General features: G+C 45.5%; 1 protein-coding gene across 3 annotated transcripts; it reads right to left on the bottom strand.

The window, feature by feature from the left end:
* Positions 1 to 648: 648 nt before the first annotated feature.
* Positions 649 to 14,322, bottom strand: NPM1 (nucleophosmin 1). 3 transcript variants are annotated; one of them, XM_059825341.1, is made up of 11 exons: positions 14,198 to 14,322; positions 13,386 to 13,465; positions 10,276 to 10,395; positions 9,396 to 9,489; positions 8,515 to 8,618; positions 7,908 to 7,969; positions 7,335 to 7,389; positions 5,610 to 5,703; positions 4,588 to 4,682; positions 1,985 to 2,059; positions 649 to 1,008 (listed from the first exon to the last, which is right to left on the bottom strand). In XM_059825341.1, exons 1-11 carry the CDS (start codon positions 14,259 to 14,261, stop codon positions 970 to 972), a joined length of 882 nt encoding a protein of 293 aa, XP_059681324.1. In that variant the 5' UTR covers positions 14,262 to 14,322; the 3' UTR covers positions 649 to 969. The 3 variants fall into 3 exon arrangements, with proteins under 3 accessions (XP_059681324.1, XP_059681322.1, XP_059681325.1); XM_059825339.1 differs by having other exon boundaries at positions 4,588 to 4,689; positions 5,614 to 5,703; XM_059825342.1 differs by lacking the exon at positions 5,610 to 5,703 and having other exon boundaries at positions 4,588 to 4,689.
* Positions 14,323 to 25,597: the final 11,275 nt, after the last annotated feature.

The following is a 25,597-nucleotide window of genomic DNA, read 5'->3' as shown; positions in this document are numbered from 1 at the left end:
GGTAGGCCATAATCAGGTAGGACCCAGGGAACTGCGACAGGACTACCCGCCCATCGGCTTTGCTGGAGATCAGCTCCTCATCATTCCCAGGAATTTATCCACTGGCATTGACCTCCCTCAGTGAGCTCTGTAGGCACACCCCTACAGCGTTCAAGGTGATTCTCTTCTCCACACAACCCTCACAGAAGTCATTACGTGAGACAACCTCAGAGACCGTAGCCCCTCAGAGGAGCAGCACAGCCAGCAATTCCCAAATCAAAAGTATTACATTTTACAAGCGGAGTCACAAGCCCGACAAACTTGTTAGAGAGAAACCATAAACCAAAGAGCAACGAAGCGGGTCAGAAATTGAGATGCAGGAAAGGCTGTGTTAGGCAATTATATGATTAGTGGTCACTTCCAGACAAGAATAAAGTCCCACTTACCACTTAAGTCTTCTCACCAATCATCTGCTCCGTTGCTGTACAGCTCAGGGAACTGGCGTAAAGTCGTTTTTGAAGTTGACAACATAAATGAGACTGATGTGTTACTTGGTAAAGAGAAGTAGCTAAAATACTTAGCAGTAGTTCCTATGAGAACTTTAAAGCCCTGTTATCTTCTGGCTTCAGTATGCAGGCTACCCCCAGCCCATAAAAAAAGAAACGATAGTACTTTATTAAAATACTAAATTTTATTTTTTTTCCACATACATTTAGTCTCCCCACCATTTCCATTTGTCTGACCACCACCACCACCACCATGCCTTATCAAAACATTCCATACATACTTAAAATGAAGCCGAGGGTGGAGTCCTGTCTTTAAAAACTAAACAGGCATTTTGGACAACACATTCTTGGCAAGGTAATCTGGATGACATTTATCAGACACGGTAGGGAAAGCTCTTTCAGCATTTGTAAAAAGGACAGCCAAATAATGGTTACAGAAATAAGACTGCAGATTTTAATGAACTGTTTAAACTGTTTTCTTTTCTTACAGAGTCTGCCTCCACTGCCAGAGAGCTTGAATGACCTGGAAGTGTACACAAAAAGTTAGAAATTGAAATCCATTTTTCCAATTATTTTCAGTTTACTATCTCCACTTACTCCACAAAATATTGACATTAAATCACAACAAAAAATGCACTCCCTTCAGAGAAAAATCAAGTCGAAAGCAAAACGTTAGGTCCTTCTGCTAGAAGACTTATTCACTCTAAGACACGATAGTAAGAATTCAGCGCAGGCAAGTGAGAGGATGGGTGTGGACCAGCTAGGCAAATATTGGCTGAACTCTGCCTACCCTGGCTAATGTCAGACCAACTCCAGTAGCTCAGGCTAACTGCTTTTAAACATTCCTTCAAGAACCTATCAATTTGTCTATCAGACAAGTTTACTCTGAACCACTGAAGGAAGCAGGAAAGCAGAAGGAATTCTGTCACTGGAAGAAAGTTTTAACTTACAGGAATTTTGATAGGGAAATCTAAGACACATTCTAGCCTAGTATATGTTGAGTAATGACTAATTCAGAAACTCGCTTCCTGATACCACCTTTTGGCTTGCCCTCTTACAAGAGTTCAGTTGACTTTGGGAGAAAATGTAGCAAGAAAGTCATAATCTCAATCGCAAAACAGTTCCCCCTCCCAGACACCCTCCCCAACAAAAGGCTGAACAGCAGACTAGCCTAGGTGGCCAAATTCAGCAGCAAGGAAAACCACAGCTCATTTCCTTAGCCAATATGGTGCCAAAAGGAAAATTCTGTGGGTTTAGTAAGCAAGAGATAATTTACCAACCATATAAAAAGCTGGAAAAATGTAATAAAATATTAGCTTTCTCATCTTAGCCAACTAAACCCTTAAAACCATTCCCATTTATTTAATTTGAAGTATTGTTCATGGTTTGTAGCCCTTTGAAACAGTCCAAAGCTTGTAAAGATTAAGAAGTGGAAAAGAATCCCTAAGTCAGGTTATAAAAGTTTTTGGACTTTATCAAGCTCCAATAAATTCAGTTACCTTCTGGTCCTCTGTCCTGAAGCAATTCTTAACATAGTTGGCAAATTTGGGTTCCAGCTTAGGAAGGGAAGAACCCTATTTTGAAAAAAAAGCAAGCTTTACTGTATGCAGGTCATTTAACGACTCCAATAAATAACTCACCTTGCAACATCCAAAACCCGATCTGCTTTTAAACTGTTTTTAAAAGTTTGCTTCTCTATAGTACCCAAGTATTTCTCCCAGGAGCGAGTGCCTCCACACCAAAATGGCTGTACAAGCATCTTTGCGCATGCTCAAAAACATAACAGCAAGCAGTCACCACTGCAGACAACCTTGTCTGTAGTCAACATTTGCATGCTATTCAGATAAACTAGAACTAATTCCGTATTTATGGATTCTTACTACACCATGCAACTTGAGACATTACTATCCTTCACAGGTAGGTTTGACTTCAGCTCTCTAAAACAAAAAAAACTGATATCCCACCCACCCTTTAAAGACTCATTCTCATACATTAGTTTGATGAAGTGAAAGAACTGCTCTAGAGACGTTTGCTTCTGTCTCTGCAATTGTCTTTGTACAGAGTCAAATGTACAAAGGAAATTCAGTAATTCATGGATCTAGGTTTATCTTCACGGCTTCTATCTCCAGGTAAAATAATACAGCACACTATTTTAAGAGACATCGATTTACTTTCACATACCCCACGAGTATTTTTTTCCCATTTTCCAGGTTCACCAGTTGAAATACACCTAGCCAATTACAACAGTACGCTTAGCTGCTACTCAGCACGTTGCAGAAGACAGCAATTTTACATTTAAAGGAAACGAAGCTACGTTAGGAATATTTGAAACTGCAATACTGCAACCAAAAAGCTTGGATTTGGACAATTGTCTTACCCCTGGATTCTGTCAAGTACTGGTGCTTTTCTGTTAGCTTGTTGACATCTATTTGCTAGATAATACAGCAGTTCCACTCTAATAATTTAGTAAAACAGTAAAGTGATTTTTTTTAAAGCTGCTAACTTGCTGGCTGTCACCTAGAAGTGCTATTGTAAATGGCCACGCACAAACCTTTTGCCTTAGTAGCGTACGCTCTAGCACCATCTTGGAAAACATTAAACCAAGCCGCCTGCTATTGCTTCTACGTATTTGTGCTAACATAGCATTGCCCAGTAAAAACTCTTCAGCAACAGAAAGCATCTTCTAAAGCTACTTGCCGGTTATCTGGTCTGCATGCTTCCCTCCATAGGGACCTCTGTCTCCTGTGAGCAGCTCAGCAAACTTCTGCTTATGCTGCAGAAACAAGACTAATCCTGGCTCCTCTGAGTCACGCAAAAAACCACCCTAGCATCCACTAGGTCCAAGAGGTAGGTTTGACCTAGCAGAATGATACCATCCATCAGTGTCAGGTTCACAATTTAGGGATAGGCATTTCAATCCCGATCACAAGCTGTCATTGCTCACTCTGCATCCACTCTGTATTGAAACACTGTCTTATTTTGCACTCCTGGGACAGAACGGCCTCAAAACATCGAGAATCTAAGCAGAACATAATCCTAATTCTTTAGATGACCTGATTGCCAGTTTAAGGGGGAAAGTTTATCTGTCATCTCAGGCTGAACTAAAACCCCCAGAATTCTTCATAGCACTGACATCAGTGTAGGCTTTAGCCAAAATTAAGTCTCCAATAAAGAATCTGGTTCAGTCACAAATGAGCATGTGATCTATAAGCACACTCCTGAGCTAGTGAAGTAAAACCAGAACTCACAGTCTAGGTGTCAGGTCCTTACTACCACCTATTCTGCAGTACAGGTGTGCACTGAACTGCACCCCTAGCTAGCACACAGGTTTCTGAACTTGGCTAAGTGGGAAAGAATTGCTATTACCCACCACACTTTTACCCAGCCAGCCTATAACTAAAATGCAATTTTCCTTTTTATACTTAAATAGCAGCTAAGAAGAACACTCATATGCATAAACCACAAAGTGCTACTCAAAGCTGATAGCAACCAAAAGCTGAGCGACTGCCCTGTGCCCTTCAAAAGCTGAAGCATCCATTGAGCAGAGACTCAATTAACCCCAGATCTCCAGTTCAGAAAGCAAATGCTTTCAGGTCTTCATTGATTCATTAATGCATATCACAAGCACCTATCTCCCCCTTCTGGAAGTTTTAAAGCCTTACAAGCATCTGGATATCTAAGTTGGATACTGCTTTAAGACCAAGCAATTCCAAGCACATGAAGAACGCCGCTTTACTCTAGTTGCCTAAAACAAAACGCGTACACCAGCTAAGACAACTTCAGAATAAATATCTCCCAAGTTTTGTTGCTTTGTTTCTTGCTGTGTTCTTTTTTTAAATTTCAGCCGAGACAGTTCACTAAGAAATACCAAATTACTAATCACTACTACGGCAGGAATGCAAAAACAAAGTTGGTGGCTTTGTTTCCTCAAGAGTACAGGGGCTGCTTTTTGTCCCAAATGAGTTTTCATTTCCCTGAGCTTCAACATCGATAACAGCACAGCCATCAGTGGCATGTAACCATTTCTTAAAAGCATCCAATTCTTCTGATCTACGGAAGTGTAAAAATAAGGCTGACAAACTTGAATTTTCCGAAAACTCACCTTATCTATGGACGCTTGCATTTTTGCTTTAATCTCCTCCAATGACAGAGGGACTTTTGGTGTTTTTGGAGTTAGAGATTTATCCTTCTTGGAATCTGGAGTCTGAAAATTAATTGTTTCATTAGCAATTTGTACATACATAAAGCTGCTTAGCATACAAGATCAAGTTTTCTAAAACCAAGAACGTTAAAACTTACTGTAGAATTTACATGGAATAAAAATTCTAGCTATGACACAGATACTTCAAATAGTTTTCAAAAGTCACAGAAGTTAAATCTGTGCTTCCAACACACTCCTCAGAGACAAGGAAAAGAACAGCATTTACATTTGGAGTTACTACAGTTAGCATAGCTAGTATCTTACACTTCTGGGCAGGTGCCTACACAGCTCCTCTCCCACCAGAAATGAAACTGAAAATAACCCAAACATTCAGCGATGTACAGTTTTCTCCACAACTGCAGCCAAATTAGGTCATGCTTTAAAAGGCACACATCTACACTGCTTTTCAGATGCTATCCTGCTATCTATCCATCCCACTAATTTCTCTATCAACCTTCCCGGCATGCATGTTCAAGTACATGCAGCAAGGAAAAGCTGCATAAGGAAGCTTGACAACTACAAAGCAACAGAACAAGAAAACTGTTAGTTCTCAAATGGATCAGTTAGGTGAGACTCCCTCATTAGCAGCAGCCTCCTGTCGTACTACAGCAGCAACACAGTTGGCACTCATCCTCTTGTACAAGCAGCTACGCAAAAAAATACAAACTAGCATTTTAAACCATGGGATCACCAATACTCACAAGGGACAGCATGTCAGATTTCAAATCTTGGCTGTTACAGTTATATATTGATCACTGGAGTTTTACAGGGGAACACGAAGCAATGAATAGTATGCCCAGCATGCTTCATATTAAGAGTCAAAAACCTAATTTAGTGGTTAGTACATTATTTGAAGTTACCATTAGGCAAGCAAACTAGTTTCCACACTAGAACAAACATTTGTTTTGCTCATTTGTCCTCACTCACTTTTGATTTAGATGCTGGTGTGGACGGCTTAGAGTCTTTTCCATTTTGCTTTGCTTTCTGCATATTTTTTCCTGAAGCCTCACGGACAGGCTGAAAAGAAAGCACTTAAGTTCATTTGCCATGAAAAACTGCTAGTAAACATTAAGCTCGTTAACATAATACTCAAGACATAGTGACAAATGCACACTTTAACATCAAACAAAAAAGCATTCTCATGGCCCATGCAACATGATCAGCGTCCATTTCTTAAGCAAAAAGCATGTATGCTACAGGAACTTAAATAATAAACCATTGGTGCAGCACAATACGTAACGTAACCAAGATCAAGTTTTGTTATGATGCCATACAACTATGAGGGACCTCCACTACATTTTTCTTATATATTACACGTTTCCTTATATACTACCATGCAGAGTTTTGGGGGCAGATATTGCTTAAGACTCATTCTAAATGGTACTGCAATTCCAAGATCTGACTCGGTGCGACTTGTTTTTTTGTAACATAACCATTACCTCTCGTTTGGCATTTAATACAGAAATATCATCTGGGATGCGCGCGGGCAATGCCACACATGTATTTAAGAATTGGATTCTTATATTCCTATATAAATCGAAGGGAACATTTTGTTCAGCCACACTAGATTTGACTAGATGGCAGGAAATCTGCAGTTCAGATTGCCTTTGCCAGGCCTTAAACTATTGCGCACTATCACCTACAGAAATTCATTAGGACAGAGCAGCATATAGCAAAGCAAACATTTGATGTTTTACTTCCAAACAGCAGGTATGTTGCAGATACAGATTCAAGCCAAAGTACACAAGTTCAAAGAAATTACTACCTTCTACCACAGCAGTTGCCAAGTTGTCATACAGTTTATTTTACCACGAGATGGCACTCAAGGGCTGACACAATTTCACATTTAAGTACTGAGCTGCCCGAAATGAACTTTTTCCAATGGGCTCACACATTTAGATTCTTTTTTTTCCCAGAGTTAGGTTGCTATAACGACCCTTTTCACAGCATGCAGGACGAACTGAAATGGCAAAGCACAGCCCACGTCTCCGAGCAGGATTTTGCTTGCTGCCCAATAGCCATACACGAAATCATACCAGTCTGACAACTGCACGCGTGCACACGCATGCTGGTAAGAACCCAGCCACCCCTCTGCAGTGTAGTAAATAAAACATGGATCAGATGCACATTCACACCAAAGTGTTCTAACGTCCTATTACAATTTCTTTATACAAACTTGGCTAAATCAAAATCATCCCATTCACACATTCCAAATAGCTGTGCTTGAACTCAGTGACTTAAGGGACTATCTGCCCAATGACTGTCATCTCTTGTGGTGATACCTAGTCCATTATAGAACAGAACACTGCACAAAGAAGAGGACACTTCAATTAGCTTCTACAGTACAGTAAATGCAGAGTTCAACCTAAACAGCTTTCTCGCTTATGCGAACACAGCTCTCCCACACACACACTTCTGCTTTAGGGGTCTTCGTACAAATCCTCAAAGATGATTCAAAATCAGGACAGTTAATTAACACCTATTAGTAAGTTAAGAGGTGTTAGCACTTCCTTCCCCTGTCTGAATAAACTTAGCTGCAGACATTAAGTCCATCTGGTGTTATTACTCCCTTTCAAGTTCATTAAACAGGCTGTTTAATCCTTCACGGGTGAAGAGGGTCACAATGCGTGTCCATATGTGACACTTACTTTCTTCACTGGTGTTTTCATTTCTTCCTCATCATCCTCTAAGTCATCCTCATCACTGCAATTAGAAAAAAGGTAGTCACTCACCATAACAAGATTCATACTCACAGCTTTAACTGCCTAAGGAATTAGTCTTCGCCCTCCCCCCCAATAAAATGTTTTATTCATGAAGGAAGCAAGTAATCTTCCCAAGTCTACTTTCTACCTTGTTTCTAACACACAGCAACTTCTTGGGCCAAATACTCTATTCACTACTCTTAAAGCAGTTAGAAGTGCTCCCTTCTGCTTTAATACTGAAGGCGTGGACCTTAGTACTTCTACTACTACTACTAAAGAAATTGTACATTTATTAAAAGTTAATGAATTACACAAAACTAAGTTTTATAACCAGTACAACATACTTGAATAACACTAATTTAGGCTGCGTGGCGGAGATAACCTTGAGGTAATTCTACCTCTTTTTGTAGCCAAGATAAAAAAGTAGCTTGCTCACTTAACATCCCGTTATGCCTCACAGGCTGTATTCTGGAAGTTAACCCTGTCTTTAAAACACGTTATCAAAACAAGAATACATACTCATCATCCTCCTCATCATCTTCATCATCATCCTCATCTTCTTCTGATAATTTTGCTTTTTTCTTAAAAAAAAGATCAAGTATGTTAAGTGTCAATACCATTTTGCCTTAAACAGTAACCTTGATCCAAAGCAATTCATGGCATAATTACAAGACTATCTTCCACCAATTTAGCTAAAAATCAACAAGTTACAGCTGCCAACTCAAAAACTATTGAAAATTTACAGCATGCTCTGAGCATATGAACCTTTCCTGTTAAGACTACAGAGCTTCAATCAGCATTTAAACTCTTGCACTATGCCGATGTTCATACCAGAATCTGCTCACACTCACAGTTACTGCAGTGGACAAAACTTCTGTATAAAAGTAGCCTTCATATTAGTCCCTCCAGCAATGCTTTGGAAACTATCTGTATTTAACTACCCTTCCGTAATTTAGTACTTGTCAAGACTCAAGTACAAAATAATTCTTCCCCACAGATGTCAGGCCACGTATTAAGTAAATCATAGCAAGCCATCAAACTGCTAACTCCTAGAGGCAGCGTTAATACCAATCTAAAGGAAAAATCTGCAGACAAGCTGATTGAAAGTGTATATATATATATACACCTGTGGTGTTTTAGCTCCTCCTCCACTCGCTGGTCTCTTTGTCGAAGTGTTCACGATTTTTGTATCATCTTCTTCATCGTCTGATTCTGGTTCTTCCTCTAACGCTGATAAAACGATGGCAATGTGTAAAAAAACGCACCTCATTTAACCACAGTTAAAACAGGATTGCTAGCAAGAAACGAACAGAAGAGTATCACGCACAACTAAACAGGCAAAGTCTTACTGAGGTGCTGAACTGGTAGGAAGAAGCTTCCTACTAGCAATCTAACCACTGAGATCAAAAACTTTTCCAGTTGACTGTATGCAGATACTACTCCACCGAAACCCAAAATAGGTGAATAACCATCCATACACCGCGTGTCATGCTCCTCACACAAAAGCCATAGAAAGTCAAGAGTAAGGTTTTCTGCATTTCTAAGGAGACACATTTAAGAGAACTTCTGAAGATCAGTTTCAAAGCCAATTCTACGAAGGAGAGGGCTAGTTCTGGCTTAGTTTTTAGTGCAAACTCAAAACTGTTTCATGGTCAGACAGACTTCTCATGCTCTCAACTGATAAGCAGAAAGCTCACAGCTTTTGGCTGTGAGACATGTAACACCGGGAACCTAACACCCATTTTAAGGAGGTAAATTAGAACCGAAATTGCAAGGCTGACAAACTCCCCTTCTCCATACAAAACAAGAGGCAAGAAAAGGTATACAAAAGCATTTCTCTGAAGTCCTCCGTCCTACAGTTATCTCACGCCACTGAGGGCAGTGAATTAGAGATTCAGAGGGTCGGTATTAGAGAAAGTACTGCTTGAGATACCAGATACATCCCTCTGGTTCTGTTGGTGCTGACAGGTAGCAAGATCACAGATTAGTAACCAGACTAACACATACCTACAAGATGTTGACCGCTGACGTAAACAGGCCCTGAACCACATTTCAACCTCAAGACCACCGGTGGTGTGATCTCGAAGCCGCCTAATGAAACCTAAGGAAAAAAAAAGCATTATTTATTCAAACATTAAAGGCCAAGCGTGCTTAATAGACAATCCATTCAAAGGAAACCATGAGCACCACCATCTGTAGACTCCAAGGCTAATGCAATTACTCCAAGTTTCTATCTGACAGAGTATTAGGGAAGTGTTTAGAGTCAAATCAGGGTCAATAAGCCACAACAGGGTTTACTACACACTCCTTGCTTATTGGAATTAAAGCACACTTTTCAAAGCCAAACTAATCCACATTTGTTTCTACTCATCTTGGCAGCAATGCCAGTTTGAACATTATCCATCACACCTGCCCCCAGCATTGTGCGGTTCCACTTGTACATCAGCGACACTGATTCAAATTACATTCCAGATGGCAGGAATAACAAGTAGGGTGCCCTTAAATCAAGAAAGGGTAGCAGTCGTCTTCAGAATCTTTAGAAAGAGCTTGAGACCTGCAGAAAAAACTGTATTTTTCTCATCCTAGGGTCAAAGAAAGCAACGAAGGCTATAGATGCACCTGCTTGCAAACACATACATTTGGATACATAGAGATGTCACGCATAATTACTATCACCTCTTACAAAAGAGATAATTTGAACATAACTATCATCGGAGTAAGTTTCCTAGGCACAAACCCCAAATTTATATTTAGCTTTTATTTACTTGTCAGAACCCACTGACCACTGTGCATTTTCACTAAAATTCAGTCAAACAAAACATTTTCCATCTTGTCTTTGTCACCCGAGACCCAATTTATAGTAATTTTTCCAAGTTCCCGTACTTACCGTAGGCTGCACTGACATTTTCAGAGATGCCAGTACTACTTTAATAGGGTTGCCTTCATAGTCCAACGCCTCTGCTTCTACAACGTGTAATTCGTCTTTGGCTCCAGCCCCTAAAGTAACCTGCAAAGTAAAGAACAGTGCACATTTTGAGAATCTTCCCAAATCCTCTCAAGTCTTTTAAACTCCATTCACCGTTCTGCACTTCCTAAGACCTAAGTTTGCATTTCTGACCGCTAATGATTCAGTTGCGCTCCTCCCCAAGCCAACATCCTCCTTCCCCGCAACACTGGCACTTGCAAAGCGCAACTCCAGGCACGTGTTTTGATGGTAGTGAAAAGCAGACCTTTTGCTACTGGATTACTGCATTGAAATGGGTCAGTGACAAGTCTGGTCAGCTCTGAAGCTGGCCCGAGGGAAGAAGTACAAACACATGCCTAGAGGAAGGGAAACAACTTCATCCTTCCCCTTCCTGCCATATTTCATCTGCCAACTGCTTAACTGTCACTTACACTACACACTTGTTGCTTACTTGACATCCAGCGAGGTGTTAAGTCTTAACAACTGCTCAGTTCGGTACTGTCATTTATGCATATGCCTTCGGCATTAATTCACCAAGGACTGAGAGCTGCTGTCCCAGAGCATTTCAAAACTCAAGTGCCTGAATTCCTTACACGGGGTACAAGTCTGGCGCGTTGTAAAGATTCAAAAGTCATAGCTGCAGGGTGGCAAATGAGTGACAGACATGGGACAGGCCTGAAATTCCAGTTCTCTGAACCTCTGGCATCCGAGTCAGGATTATATGCAAGAGATGTGAAAACCAAGAATCCCTTGAAGTATTACAATTATTCCCTAGACAAGTAAACAAGGCTGTCCGCTTCCTTTCCCAGTGCCCATGAAAAGAAAGCCTTCCACCCTCCATGGAAGATGTGGGTGTAAATGCTTCAGGCAGAGGCATACAAGGCAAATTTCCATTCCCCAAGAGCTGAGTTTTAGGCAGGCTATAATGATCCAGACTAGATGTATCAGACTGAAGGCTGAGAAACTGGATATAGGATTCACTACTCCTGGCAAGTTTTGTTACTCTAAGTTTAAAGAGGTGAAATTGCTGCTCTGATCTCACCTCTCAAATGGGTTAGCAACAACACTGAATCATTCAGCTGGTGGGACTACCCACCAGAACAAGTTAAGAGCGTGCCCTCCACCCCCAGTTACTCCTGTCATTTGCACCAGTTCAAGCAATACTACAGCACTTACTATTAGTTTATTTACTGAGTGTCTGGCAAGTATCCATTCACGTGCTTTAATTTCTACACTGAAGGAATGCACACTGGCAATAAACAGGTAATGAAGCAGTGACGATCCCTCTTTATGTTCTCAGCTCTCATTAGTAAGACATCTACAGAAACCCTCACACCACCTTCTACCTCTACATGCATCCATCCTCCTCTCCTTTCACTTTCATCTTTTTTTCTCCTCACCTCCTTCTGTACCTCATACCCAAGTCCATTGCCACATCTGTATCTTAACTGACATGAGTCAGTCAATCTTTATACATCTAGTCTTTTATCAGGTGCACAGATCAGTCACCAGGTATTTGCTACCATCACACTTTATCTTCCATCAACTCCTTCCTCTGCTTGCCAAGGCGTTTTTTGTTTGTAGCTATGTCTAAGCTCTTCCAGTTTGTCATTTGTTGTTCCAATCTCCATTTCTCCTGCGTATCATCTTTTGTCTTTAAAAAAAGACAGGTTATTGAATCAGCCTTTTTCCCCCACAACCCTTAAAACTAAGTACCAGTATGCTTCCTATCTGCTTCATCCCCCATGAAGACAGCACAGCATCAGAAGAGTCACTATAGGTAATTTTCCAAAAAATAGGATCTTTGGATAAAGCCACACAATTTAAGTATCACTCTGTGACTAACTTCATCTGCATGACAAACATTCGGGTGAGAACTATCCGCATGAACTTGTTTTATACATACTTACTGTTATATTCTTCCCTCAAAAGAATTTCTAATTAAGAACAAATTAGTCATTGTCAAATCCAGGCTGTGATTTTCACAAAATGCAAGGACTGAAGACACATGATTCACAAAACTAATACCTATATTGAAGTGCTTTAAGTTTCACTGTGAATAAGTTTGGAGAGCATTATTATATGCAAGTCTCCTATAGGAAGCAATTCTGCTGTAGGAAATAATCCACAATTATAAGACTCTCTTGTTTCCAGGTACCATCAAGCTATCTCCTTGTATTTAAACAAACAGAGTAATAAACCATAAAGGAGAGAGGTGCTACAACTCTTCAACTCCTTTCCTGTGAATTTGTGGCATATCATCTTTCTGCTAATCAAAAGTAACATGCTCAGCCCAGAACAAAAGCCTTGAAATAGTGTGTCTTGCTGGCTGTGGCAGGAGAGATCAAAGGACCTATCTATGAGCTCTCAGTGTAGAGATCCTGATTTCCAGTATCCTGCTCAGCAAAGAGTCTGTTATATGAATTATCTGAATGAAAGACAGCGTTTCCCAGTTACATCCTTAGAGAGGGCAACACTAAGGACAATAAATCAAAGCATAACCCATCCCCCCGTTTACATTTAGTTATTAGCTGCTTATGGGAAAAAAAAGCACTGGAATTATGTTTGGGGAATATATGGAAAAGCTTTTCAAAATAAAGTTTCTCATACAGTCTACTAAAAAGTACCTATCATAATTCTTATAAATCTATCCTCCCCCCGTGCTCCTGTAGCATCTCAACCATTGCATTAGAGATATCAGTGTGTGTATTCTGGCCTTTAATTCCAGTAAGTATACATTTATTAACCAACTCTTCATTCATTTTTCAACTTTTCCAGACTTGTGTTGCTTGCTGTAAATGAAGAAACATGAGTGGGTATTTTAAACTTTTTTTTTCCAATACAGCAAATATTTCAAGTGACATGGTATGCTCCACTCCCAATAAGATGAGCTTTTTATTTAAGATTCACACAAAAACACCACTAAAAGAGACAAATTTAAGGAAACAAGTGTACATGTTAAAAAACTCACTTCTCACAACATCACTCGCCACTGCTTAAAAATAGAAACTGAAAACGCAAACAATACTTGCCGTTCTCAGAGACAACTGATGCTCATTCTCTTCATCATCTACTTTGAACTGATACTCCTTATCCGCTTTAAGCTCGCAGCCTGTGAAGAGACCATGTAATTGTAAGCATACCGTTTTGCTCGGACGCAGGTATTTGCTAACCACTTATTGTTTTACAACTTGCTGCTTCAAGGCCCTGCACTCCCACAGAAAAGCAACGGCGCTCCGGGCACACAGGAGGAGAAACACGTGGGGAGGGAGGGAAAATCCCAGGCGCGTCCGCGGCCTACTGCCGACCACGCAGCTCCCCGCGTGCTCCTTTCAAGCCCATCCGCCGTTAAGACCATCCACGGTCAGCGGCCTCAGCGCTGCCCGGGGGTATGCCACCTCCCGGGACGCCCAGCGTGGGCGACCGGGCCTCCCCCGGGGGCCGAGGCCCCACCGCCCTCCACGTGCTCCACCTCCCGCCGCGCTGCCATGTGCTCCGCGGCCGCCCGCTCCGAGCGCACCCGCGTCCTTAGGAACGGGCAGGGAGGCGGGCGGGCGGAGAACAAAAGCAGGCCGGGCCGGGCCGCCGCCACGTGCGAGCGGCGCGCCACGTGGGGCGCGCGCGGCGGTAACGGCCGCGGGCGCCGCGCGCGCGCGCGCGCCCCCTCCCCTTGTAAGGCCCTCCCCGCCCCGCTGAGGCGCGGCGCAAGGCCGGCACTAGGCCGCGGCCCCCTCCGCCGGCCCCACCGCCTCGGGCCGCCCCCCCACTCGGCCCTGAGGCCTGAGGGAGCGAAGGGGCCGGGAGGCACCGGGAGCGCGGGGCTGGGGGAGAGGCGGGCCGTTACCGAAAAGGAAGGTCTGGGGGCGCAGGGGGCCCATGCTCTCCATGTCCATGGCGCTGTCCTCCATCTTCTCGGCCTGCTCGTGCGGGAGGAGCGGGGCGGAATGCGGCGCTGCGGGCGGACGCGCACTAAAGGAAGCCCCGTGCCCGCCCACTCCCAGATATAGCCCGCGCGCTCTCGCGAGACCCGCGCCCCGGCCACGCCCCCTCGGCCTGTCACTCCGCCTCTGCGCACGCGCCGCCCCGCCCCAGCGCCGCGCGCTCCCGCGGAGCGGAGCAGGGGGCGGGTCGCGAGCGCGGCTCTGTCGCGCGCGGGGGGCTGCGGCCATCACAAAATGGAGGCGGCAGGGGCGGCCCCGGCACCCACCGGAGCGGCTGTGGGCCTGCGGGGCCGCGGCGCGCCCGCCGGCGGCTGGCTTTTCCCTCACGCGCGGGGCCGGCGTGGCCTCGCCAGCACGCCTGGCGGGGAGAGGGCGGCGAGCGCCGCCCGGGCAGGTGCCCGCTTGCCGCTACAGCCTGAAGGGCCCGGCCGGGCAGCGGCGTGAAATGGCTGTCCGCCGGCGCCTATGCCTGCCGGGCGCGAAGGGCCCGACGCCGGAGGGTCCTGCGGCGCGGAGGAGAGGCGCAGCCTGGGCCCTCGGTGGCTGGCAGCATCCCGCCGCTCTCCTCGGGTGCCCTCCCCGGCCGGCTGGCTGGGAAGTGCGATCACGGGCAAGCCGCCCTGCTCGGTGGTGGGCTGGCCCCCTCCCCGGGCAGCTGTGCCGGCTGCCGTGGGCAGCCTCCCTGAGGGGCCCTGCGCCCGGCACAGCCCGCATCCCCCGCAGGCTCCGTCCTCACCCTGCGGGCGGGGGCTCGCTGAGGTAGCAACGAACCAAAAGTCTTAAATGCTACGGCCAAAGTAACAAACCCTGCTGAGAAATGGGTGTAGGCACGGCCGTACGGCCTCCAGACCCGAGCTGGTGGTGAGGAGCTGCTTTTGCCAGTGCTCCTCCAGGTAGAGGAAGGCCCTGTTGCAGTGAAACATCCTCTCCCTGTTCCTCTGTTGTGTGTGCCATGAGCTGACGGCCCCTCTCAGCTTCCAGGAAAAAAAAAGGCAGCGCATTTTTCCGTTTCCATACCTATTAAGATGAGCTGCTATTCACGTTCCTGCTCCCCCGTGCCACCGGGCTCTGAGGACCGAGGAGAACAATATTTTGGGAAACGCCCTTTCAGCTGGTATATGATGGGAGTGAACTACTCTTTCATGTGAATTGGCACGTGGGGGCATCTGTGTGTCACAACAGAATTAAAAGTCAGATTTTTTTTTTGTACTGAGAGCCACAAGCCCTGAAACAGCTTGTGTATGCATTAGCACAGATAGGCCGTCACTGGCCCTGGCCAGGGCACGCTGTCGTGCCACTGTTCCAGGCCGTCTTCATGTCCGGGGGCTGATCTGTAAGTCAGGTGTCTTCAGTGCTAGAAATGAGCTAATCTCAAGATTACTTTTACCTGAACACTCACTCTTCAAAAATAAAAGTATATAGCCTCTTAGTGCTCATGTCTCTCCATTGATTTGAAATGTGGAACTTGTATTCATAATACCTGCATTCATATTCATAAAGTAAGAACATTAAATTCTGTTGCTGAAAATGAGACAAACTAAAACAAGAAAGAACGGACGCAGTGGTAAAATGAATCTTACCTGTCAAAGCTCTCTTCTTTCACGGTCTCCCACAAAAGCCTTTGACAAACAGTAAATACGGTTCCGCAGTACATATATATATTCAGCTCATTTTCGAATGTAAAGTTTCCTATTTGCAAGATACAATTCATTTTCCAAATATAAGGTTACTTGAGCCATGGGTTCACCAGGATACGTCCCCCTACAATCCTGTTAACATTAAAGCGGATTGTCTGCTGAGGTGTTGTCAGATGAATTGCCACAGGCTAACTAAAATACAGTAATAATAAAACTGAGTTGTGTGTGAAAACAAGGTATAGGAATAAATAGTAGCGCAGCTTACCAGGTGAGTGAGGACAGGGGATTTGGGCTGCTGTGAGAGCCCTCTTTCAGAGTCACAGGATAATCTGGGCAGGAAAGGCACCTCTGGTCCGGCACCCTGCTCGCCACAGCTCCAACGCGGGTCATGCTGCGAGGGCTCCGTCTCTGCAGTTTAAGCCAATTTGCTACAGTGGTGCAGTAACTAACCAATACTAATTACAGCTGATTTGAAAATGCTGACCCGGGTTAAAATTAGTGGGTGTTTTTTCTATCTCTCTTGTCATCTCCCTACCAGCTCTTCTCTTTACTTAAGGTGACACACTTGTAGCATGTGACAAGAGTATTTCAGCAAAACCAGGAAAACTAACAATCTTTTCTTTTCCTTCATTCTATAGTAGAGACGTTGTTAATTTGCAACCTGTGCACCACTTGTACGTATAGAAATAACGCCCCAATGGATGCCGAAGTCGAAAAAGAGGAGAGCAGAGTGATCACTTAAGCATCATGAACAACCCTTCCCGTTTACTCCGCTTAAAATCTCCCTAGGAAAGCAGAGAAGGAACAGTGTTTATTTCATTTGTTTGATCTGGCTTGAAAATGGGAGCTAATATCAAAATTTAAACTGAAGCTTTGGCTGACCCGAATGACAAACAGACTGACTGGAGCGGGAAGGTGAATACTACATGGTAACAGTGAAGGAGGCTGCAGCTGTCTGCGTGTACATTTACCTGGTGTAACGCCAACAGGAGTACGTGGCTACTGGTCAAAACCACCCAAAAACCTGCTCCACGCAGCGCTTAGCAGGTCACAAAGCAGACTGCGGTTACAGAAGTCCACCCAGTGCTGTTGAAGGGGAGCGGTGCAGCCACAGCATGTTCTTGTGCGTACAGAGTCGCTTTTAATTCAATTACAGTCTTCCATTACTGAGGAAATAAATGTGGGAGGAAACAAAGGACAGACACAGAGAAGCAAAACAGGGGTAGGAAGTAGGAGATATATGCCTACTGCGTCTCGTTTGGCTCCATAGGGCTTTAGAAGGGCTGTCGTACATCACGACATTTATTATTTCTGTCATGTACTAGGATAAGAAGTCCATTACAATATCGATCATTTTACTCTGCTCAACTCTACGCTATGTAATACTTCGGCATAGCTGAAAGAGCTTACAAGTGATTTAGAAATAGCTGTACAGGGAGAATTGAGGAAGAAATCGGAGTCAACGTGGTTTCCCTTAATGGAATTCTCTTTTTAGTAAGCTTTTACAAAACTTAGGAAATTGCATTTTAAACACAGTTAAAGCCGCAGCACAGTTGCAGTCAGGCAGTCAGAAGCTACAGACACAATAAAGATTTCCTATGCAATCTTAATTTACACAGTAACATAATGACATAATCTTCAGAAGTGTTGCCCCATAGCTGTCACATACCATCTTCACCGAGCTCCTCCTTCTTTTGCCGGTCAATAATTCCTGCCCCAATGAACTCGGGGCCAAAATCTTAAAAGGCATCAAAACACTTACCCTTCCTCGATATCAAAAAGACCACTTACAAACCTGAAAATCCAAGTATTCCAATTTAACCTGAAATAACCACGGATTGCAATCACCAGATGGGGCAGCACAAGGGAGGCGCCAGCTAATATCATTATTATACCTTTAGCAGTACCAGCAGGAGCGGCACGCTGTTCCAGCGTTGCAGGGGCAGTGAGGACAGAGCCTGTGCCCTAAACACAGGGGTGCAGCACAGGTGAGAGCTGCCCTGCCCTGCGGGGTTGCTTTGAGAAGACTTGTCCTCGGGGTTATCATTTCCCTCCACTTCCAGGTGGGCTTGCAGCCAGCTCGGGACAGGGAGATGTGATGGAAGACCATCCTTACCTGGTTGTCATCTTTCTTACCTGCAGTCTGCTTTTCGCTGCTGATCCCGCCATGGGTGGACACTGGAAGTTTTCTTCATCGTCCGTCTTTAATGTACTGTCTGTTCCATCCCCAGCTTTGCCTGTAACACAGTATTTATGCAGAGCAGCATGAAGGTCTGCATCAGAAGATCCCTCAGCACTTGAGAAAGCTGCATACTGGAAGGGGAGCCGAGGGAGGCGGATGACCTGGCCTATGTGCTTACGACAGCACATGCTGGTGCTGCTCCATCTCTTCTATATTCTTGCATATAGCTTTCCAGGGATCCTTCTTATGTTAGGGCCTGATTTCAGACAGTCATCCCTAAAAGGGAGGAACGACAGACAAGCCAGGACCCTTACATTCTCTAAAAGCCATACCAACAGACACGGGATCTAAACACTTGGTATGAATCAAGCCTTGAGTATGGGCTAATTAGTTATAATCTAGAAATAAGACAATGCACCTGAATATAGGTTTGTCCCTTAACAAAAAGACATCAAAATTGTACACTTGGGTTTTTTGCATGCAGCTGAGGTTCCGGTATGGCTCTACTCATGCCCAAATGGTGGTACTAGCCTGGATCTCAGCTACGTGTTTGCAATAGTAAACAGTAAAAGTTGGATTTTTGCGGTGATTCGGACCATATCAACAGGTCATGGACCAGGATACCTACTAGGGTCAGGGCTCTGAGTGTCACGGGAGCTAGATGGTGGAGTACTTGGCTTAGCATGACCACACTTTGGGGAGGGAGGGAGGAAAGAAGATGGCATGTAAGAAGGATGCTTCTCCCATTGAGTTACATGACCTGATGCAGGGATGAGCTGTCTCTACTTGCCTGCCATCACGCTGGACGTGTGTTAGAGCCATACCTTTAAAGAAAAGAGGTGTCAACCAGATACAATTCAAGGGGAAATAGTATCCTGAACATTTTCACAAGCCCTTGCCAATATTCAGGACAGTCCTTATCAAATGAGGGTCTCTGGTCCTTAAACAGGATATAATCAGCAGATAAACTGAATTCTACCAACTTCTGTGTATTGTGCACATACACTGCTCTGCAGCAACATTTTAGATCAATGTGGTGGGTTGACCCTGGCTGGATGCCAGGTGCCCACCAAAGCCGCTCCGTCACCCCCCTCCTCAGCTGGACAGGGGAGAGAAAATACAACGAAAGGCTCGTGGATCAAGATAAGGACAGGGAGACATCACTCACCAATTACCATCACGGGCAAAACAGAGTCGACTTGGGGAAGTCAGTTTAATTTATTACCAATTGAATCAGAGTAGGATAACGAGGAAATAAAAAATAAATCTTAAAAACACCTTCCCCCACCCCTCCCTTCTTCCCAGGCTCAACTTCAGTCCCAAATTCTCCACCTCCTCCTGCTGCGCGGCGCAGGGGTACGGGGAACAGGGGTTGCAGTCAGTTCATCGCAGGTTGTCTCTGCCACTCATTCCTCCTCAGGGGGAGGACTCCTCACACTCTTCCCCTGCTCCAGCGTGGGTCCCACATGGGGGCACAGGTCCTGCCAGCAAACCTGCTCCAGCCTGGGCTCTTCTCTCCACGAGTCCACAGGTCCTGCCGGGAGCCTGCTCCAGCGCAGGCTTCCCACGGGGTCACAGGCTTCTTCGGGCATCCATCCGCTCCCGCGTGGGCTCCTCCAGGGGCTGCAGGTGGGTATCTGCTCCCCCGTGGACCTCCATGGGCTGCAGGGGCACAGCCTGCCTCACCACGGTCTTCACCAGGGGCTGCCGGGGAATCTCTGCTCCAGTGCCCGGAGCACCTCCTCCTCCTGCTTCTTGGTGTCTGCAGAGTTGTTCCTCTCACATATTCTTACTCGTCTCCTCTGGCTGCTCTTGCACAGCAGCTTTTCCCCTTCTTAAATATGTTATCGCAGAGGCGTGACCACTGTTGCTGATGGGCTTAGCCTTGGCCAGCGGCAGGTCTGTCTTGGAGCTGGCTGGCCTTGGCTCTATTGGACATGGGGGAAGCTTCTAGCAGGTTCTCGCAGAAGCCACCCCTGTAGCCCCCCCACTACCAAAACCTTGCCACGCAAACCTATCGGCACTCCCAGGTGCTGTTTCCTCCCTGGCAACCACGGCTCCAAGGCAGGTCTTACCTATGGAATGCTTTGCCACCTGCACTGTTTTCTGGATTTTTTTTCATGGAAAAAACCGACCCTAAAAGTCAACATACTTTGAAACTTTCTGTGCCCTGCTGTTCCCAAAGGTGAGACCGCCTCCCAGGAGAAGGAGTAGTAAAAGTTTGGAGTTGGTGGGGCTGAGATGCCTCAGGAAGGAATATAGCAGCGAAGAAGTCCATAAGTCGTGTGCATGTAAAGCTGGCAAGGCAGACTACACATAACCTTTTCAGCTGCTCTGCTCCAATGATGCCAGAAGCCCTCATTCCATGAGCTTGTCTACAATGCCTCCTCTGGAATATCGTTTGCTGCTCTGCACTACTACTATACCTGCTGCCAGCCCTGGGCACTTCTCTGCTTGTTGAAGCCAATGAACTTGGTCCCAAAATGATGCTCTGCATCACTGCAGATGTACATGAGCTCTGCTGACCACCTACAGGCAACCAAGGCCATGGAGATGGGAGAGAATGCTCCACGTAAAAGTAGCCTGTTCCAGTGGTTACTCTTCACATCTACTTCTTCTGCAGTACAGGCTTTGAAATAGTCTCCCCCATGCCCCATGGTTCCTGCAGGCTCTGGGAGGGGCAGAGCTAAGGCCATGGGGTGGGGCCACAGCACACGCTTGTCCAATTCCTGATTTTCCTGTGTTTGTTGTACTCCTTCGTCTTTATAGCTTCACTGTCAGAGCCTGAAGTGCAGGTCCATTTGATGTTTGGGAAGCATGTAAGACGCTGTCAGTCAACCGTAATTTTGGGCAGATGCTCTGGGTACAAGTTCAGGAGAGAGATTCCCTCTTTGGAGAGCTGTCTCTTCTCATTTCAAGATCAACAGCACCATCTAGTGACCCCAGATCAGCTTCCTACTACATACCCGTCTGCTTTATCTCCCCCATCTCGTACATTCCTCCAGGTCTCCCAGATGAGGTTTGTCCCTCTGTGCCTATCTACACCTTTCCTGCTAGAGGGTTGCTTACTGGAAGGTCTTTCTTGCATGGTGGAGGCTGAGGCCACTCAGCCACGGTCACAGACCTCTGAGTTGGGATGAGCCAAATTAACTCGCAGGCCAAGAAACATCACTGAGATGCATGCCAGACCCCGTTAGGCTCAGTGAGGAGCTTTTCTGCTTTCCTGGGCATCTCTCACAGCTTCCACATTCAAAAGAAATCTGTTCAGGCAAAGAAAATAATCCTCCCTTACCCTTCTCCTGGTTCTCTACTGTGTTTGACCTTGCTCACATGTTGTGTAAGGACCTCAAGCACACCAGCCAAAGGTCATGTTTCGTCCCCAAGATCCCACTGGCGTACGCAGCTGATAATACAGATGTCAAGAGAGTCAAAAGCATGGCCAACATTATTTCTGCTCTCTCAACTTAGAGCAACAGGCAGACAGGCAGCTCCACACCTCCAGCATGCAACGAGCCCTTCTGTTCCTCTCCTCATCACCCCTCCCCGCAATAAGCCCACAGAAAAGAAAAAAATCTGCAGAATCCATGCACAAACCCCTCGAGGCCGATGTTCCCTTACCAACCCAGCTGCATTTCACCCTCTCCACCACAGTCTCCAGGGCCCCCACGCTGGTTATAAAGATAGAAGGATGTCACGTTGATGGCAATAACATTTTGTGCCTCTTTTTTTACCCAGCCAGGACAATGTGCAAATTTCAACCCTGTCTACTTCACTACTGCATTCCCTCAGTTCCTTGACTCTTCATCAGGGCACCTTGCAGGCTGAGGATGCTGCAGGGAAGGAAACGAAAGGACTGCAAGTTTTTGACTGCTCATGGTAAGGAATTTCAATGCATCATGGGTCATGGCCAGGAAAACCATACTATGTGAGATAGATACATGTGGCGAGCTCTTTTATTTCCATTTGCTCATTAGGCTAAAACAGGTCCACGTTCCCAGCTTGTGCTAGAGGGCACTCTTAGAGGCCAGGGATCTGGAGCCATGGGGTTATACACAAGGATCTGGATCGCAGCTCTCAAGTTTGCAGAGACAAGCCTGGGAAAGGTCTTTCAAAAGAAACCCCTTCAGAATCGTGAAAAAGAACAAGATTCATGTTTAAAGCCATCCCCATAAATCAATTTCTTTCCTGGACTTCACTGAGCTTATCTAATGCAAGCAATTCAACCATTCTGCATTCTGGGTTATATTTGCCCAGCTGGAGCAGCGGTTTGTGGTTTTTACCATCGCAGCAGCATTCCAGGGTGGTTTACTGGCTCCTGCACACAAAACATCCTCAGTTCACCTTATATGCTTTTACATACATATATATGTATATAGATGCTTATATGCTTACAGGCTTCTGGAGGCTTTTGGACAAAGATATTTACTGAACAAATGAACATTTATCACATTTTCAAACTACAGTTGTGAAAATTTTACGAATGAAACAATGGGCTCTGGTCTGATCTCTGATCACCAATGTGACTTTAGAGATGCAATACACAGCTCTGTGATAGGTCTGAAGCACTGCAAAGGTCAAAAAAAATCAAATAGAATGTTAGGAATCACTGGGAGAGAAACAGAAAATATCATTAGGTCAGTGTATGAGTGCAAGGTACAACCACATCTTGACTACTATAGGTAGCAATAGTCCTGTTGTGAAAAAACACAAAACAAAGGGCTATTCAATAAGAAGAAGCATGGAGAACGAGAAACAACTGTCTGCTGTCTCTCCTAATACAAGAAATAGAGGGCATAAAATGAAACTTGTAGGTGGCAGATTAAAGGAAAAAAAAAAGGAGGCAGCGGATCCTCACCCAACATGTAGCAGAACTGTGGAAGTCAGAGCCACAGGATGCTGGGGCCACAGAACTTTACGTGCATTGGACACACACGTCAAAGAAAAATCAGTCAAGGGAGGGTAGACAAAAGACAACGTTCTCTGGATCAAGGAGTCCTTGAGCGGCTTGGGAAGATATTCTGGGGAAAATACCAGTGTAATCTTAACCTGCTTTCATACATTTCTTCCAGTCACTGTTGGCAGCCAGACACTGGGCTGGCTGAGCATTTCATCTGATCCAAACAGGGAGCAGGCGAGGGGCTCCTTAGCCTAGGCTCGATGCCAGATGTTCCAAGCAGACCTACAGCTCAAGAGCCCTTCGACCCAGGCTTGACTCCAGCCCAATACACACTGCAGCGCTGGTTACAAGATCCAGATCCAGATTCGAGTTCAGTTTCGAGGCTGGTCACACACTGCAGTGGGGTTTCAAGTCTAGCAGCAGAGGTCTAGGATATTTTGGCTGGCCATTTCCATCCAGGCGTAGCCATCTCTGACAATCCCACAGTGGAAGACTGTTCAGTTATGGCAGGGGCTCCTACATGCTTCTACTATCACCTGCATTGGAAACCTACTTCAAATGAAGTCTTTATGTTTTACTGCTGGTGGTAATTTGCAGCAGGTCAAGACGGAAAGGTGACAAAATATTCACATGATCATCTCGATGCTCATCTCACAGCTTCATCCTATAGTGGGGAAAACTAATCCCCAGAGCAGTTACATACAATGGTAAAAACTCCTTTGACTCCTGGATGACACAAAGGAAAACCACGTGGACCTCCTGTTTAATTCTCTGCATTTCCCATACCAGTTGGGAACTCTGGTCACAAATGGTGCATGTCTGTGTGATCCAGACTTTTAAAAAGTGGGCGATGGGTATGCCAGTGGCTGGGGTCCTACGGGATGTTAGTTCTCAAAAGAACGTAGAACTTCCTTTTACAAGAAAGAGGATTTCCAGCTTCCTCAGGAAGAAAGAGATGATCTTTCAGTACTACTTCAATTTCATCTAAAATTTGTAATCATAGAATCATGGAATGGTTTGGGTTGGAAGGGACCTTAAAGATCATCTAGTTCCAATTACCCTGCCATGGGCAGGGACACCTTCCCCTAGACCACCTTGCTCAAAGCCCTGTCCAACCTGGCCTTGAACACTGCCAGGGTTGGGGCATCCATGGCTTCTCTGGGCAGCCTGTTGTAGTGCCTCACCACCCTCATGGTGAAGAATTTCTTCCTTATATCTAATCTAAATCTACCCTCTTTCAGTTTAAAGCCATCACCCCTTGTCCTATCACTACGTGTCTTTGTAGAAAGTCGCTCTCCAGCTTTCAAGTCTGAGTGCTGACAGCAATCTCAAAATAAGAGTTCCCATCTGTCTTGTACCGCACTTTTCAAGCTTCGCTCTCTATTTGCAAATCTGTAACAAGCTTCTGCAGAGCCCTTTGCCTCTTTGCCAAGATCTTCGCTTTGTTTTGTTAAGTAAGAACGTTAACTGGTCTGACACAACCAGATGTACTTGCACACATCTCAGCAGCTTCCTGCCGCTGCCTGGTTGGGCCCCATCAATTTCATTTGCCTTGGTTGTGGTGCCTTTTAACATTTCATTACAAAGCAGCACTCGTCAGTCACTTTACTTATCATCTGCCATTTTTGTCACCTCAGCAGGAGCCCAGAATCCCTTCAGCTTCTTCGCCAGCGGAGTTCGAGGTGGGAAGGTCTGTCCCAGGAATGCCTTTAATAGCTAGCTGTTGACAGATCAATTAGCACTTGGCACTCTTAAAGTTAGTGTCGCCCACGTGTTGTCACTGTGTTGCGCTCACTTCCAGGGTGGTTTATCGCTCTTGTACGTTCGTGTCTAGCAAACATGCCTGGCACGTGGCGGGGCCACCACCCGTGTGCCCGGGCGTCCCTCAGAGCAAGCAGCATGCAACGATACTGGAGCTGAGCAGAAGACCAGGTGGCTGAGCTCCACAAGGTCCATGAGGTCCCCGTTGGTGTCCCTCTGTGCTCCGTCACAGTCGTCGTGGCATCCACCAACAGGTCGCATCAGACCCGATCTCAACGGAAGCAGTCGCAGTCAGCTGCAAACCCACAATGTGTATGTTGGCCATAGGGGAGCAAAGGTCAACTGAGGGGTTCCCAGGCACCCACCTGTTAGACCTGACATGCCTCATTGTCACCTGCTGCCAGCATCCAAGGTCCCTGCGGAGCCATGGTACTTCCGCTGGTCCTCCCAGCACCATCCCATAACGCGCCTTCTCCTCCCTATAGTGCCGAAGGGTGCGTAGTCTGTGGTTCACAGAGGCTCCTCTGGTTTTGTTTTACAAGATATAGCATCGTAGACTTCTGTTTCCAAAACTAATAGATCATAAAAAAAAAAAAAAAGAAAGAAAAAAAAGTCACTCCGAGAAATGAAAAAAGGGATCAGATAGAAATGGCACTAGTCAGGGTGAGAACCTCATCCTCCGGGTATGTTAAATCCACGGGAGATAGAGCAAAGATTATGTTGGCTCACTTAGTTCTTGCTAATACATTGGAAAACAGGGCTCAGTTCTGCAGCCGCGTTCGTGCAGCGAGGCTCACCGCCTTCGGTGGCACCAGACCGAGAGGAG

Source organism: Gavia stellata, chromosome 16, assembly GCF_030936135.1.
Source record: "Gavia stellata isolate bGavSte3 chromosome 16, bGavSte3.hap2, whole genome shotgun sequence".
Lineage (NCBI taxonomy): Eukaryota > Metazoa > Chordata > Aves > Gaviiformes > Gaviidae > Gavia > Gavia stellata.
This window is presented reverse-complemented; position numbering and strand designations above follow the sequence as displayed.

Coding starts and splice junctions, on each gene's coding strand:
- NPM1 (XM_059825339.1), bottom strand. CDS start 14,261: ATGGAGGACAGCGCCATGGACATGGAGAGCATGGGCCCCCTGCGCCCC. Junction 13,466..14,197: donor CCCCCAGACCTTCCTTTTCG/GTAACGGCCCGC, acceptor GTCTCTTCACAG/GCTGCGAGCTTAAAGCGGAT. Junction 7,390..7,907: donor GATGATGAGGAGGATGATGA/GTATGTATTCTT, acceptor TTCTAATTGCAG/TGATGAGGATGACTTAGAGG.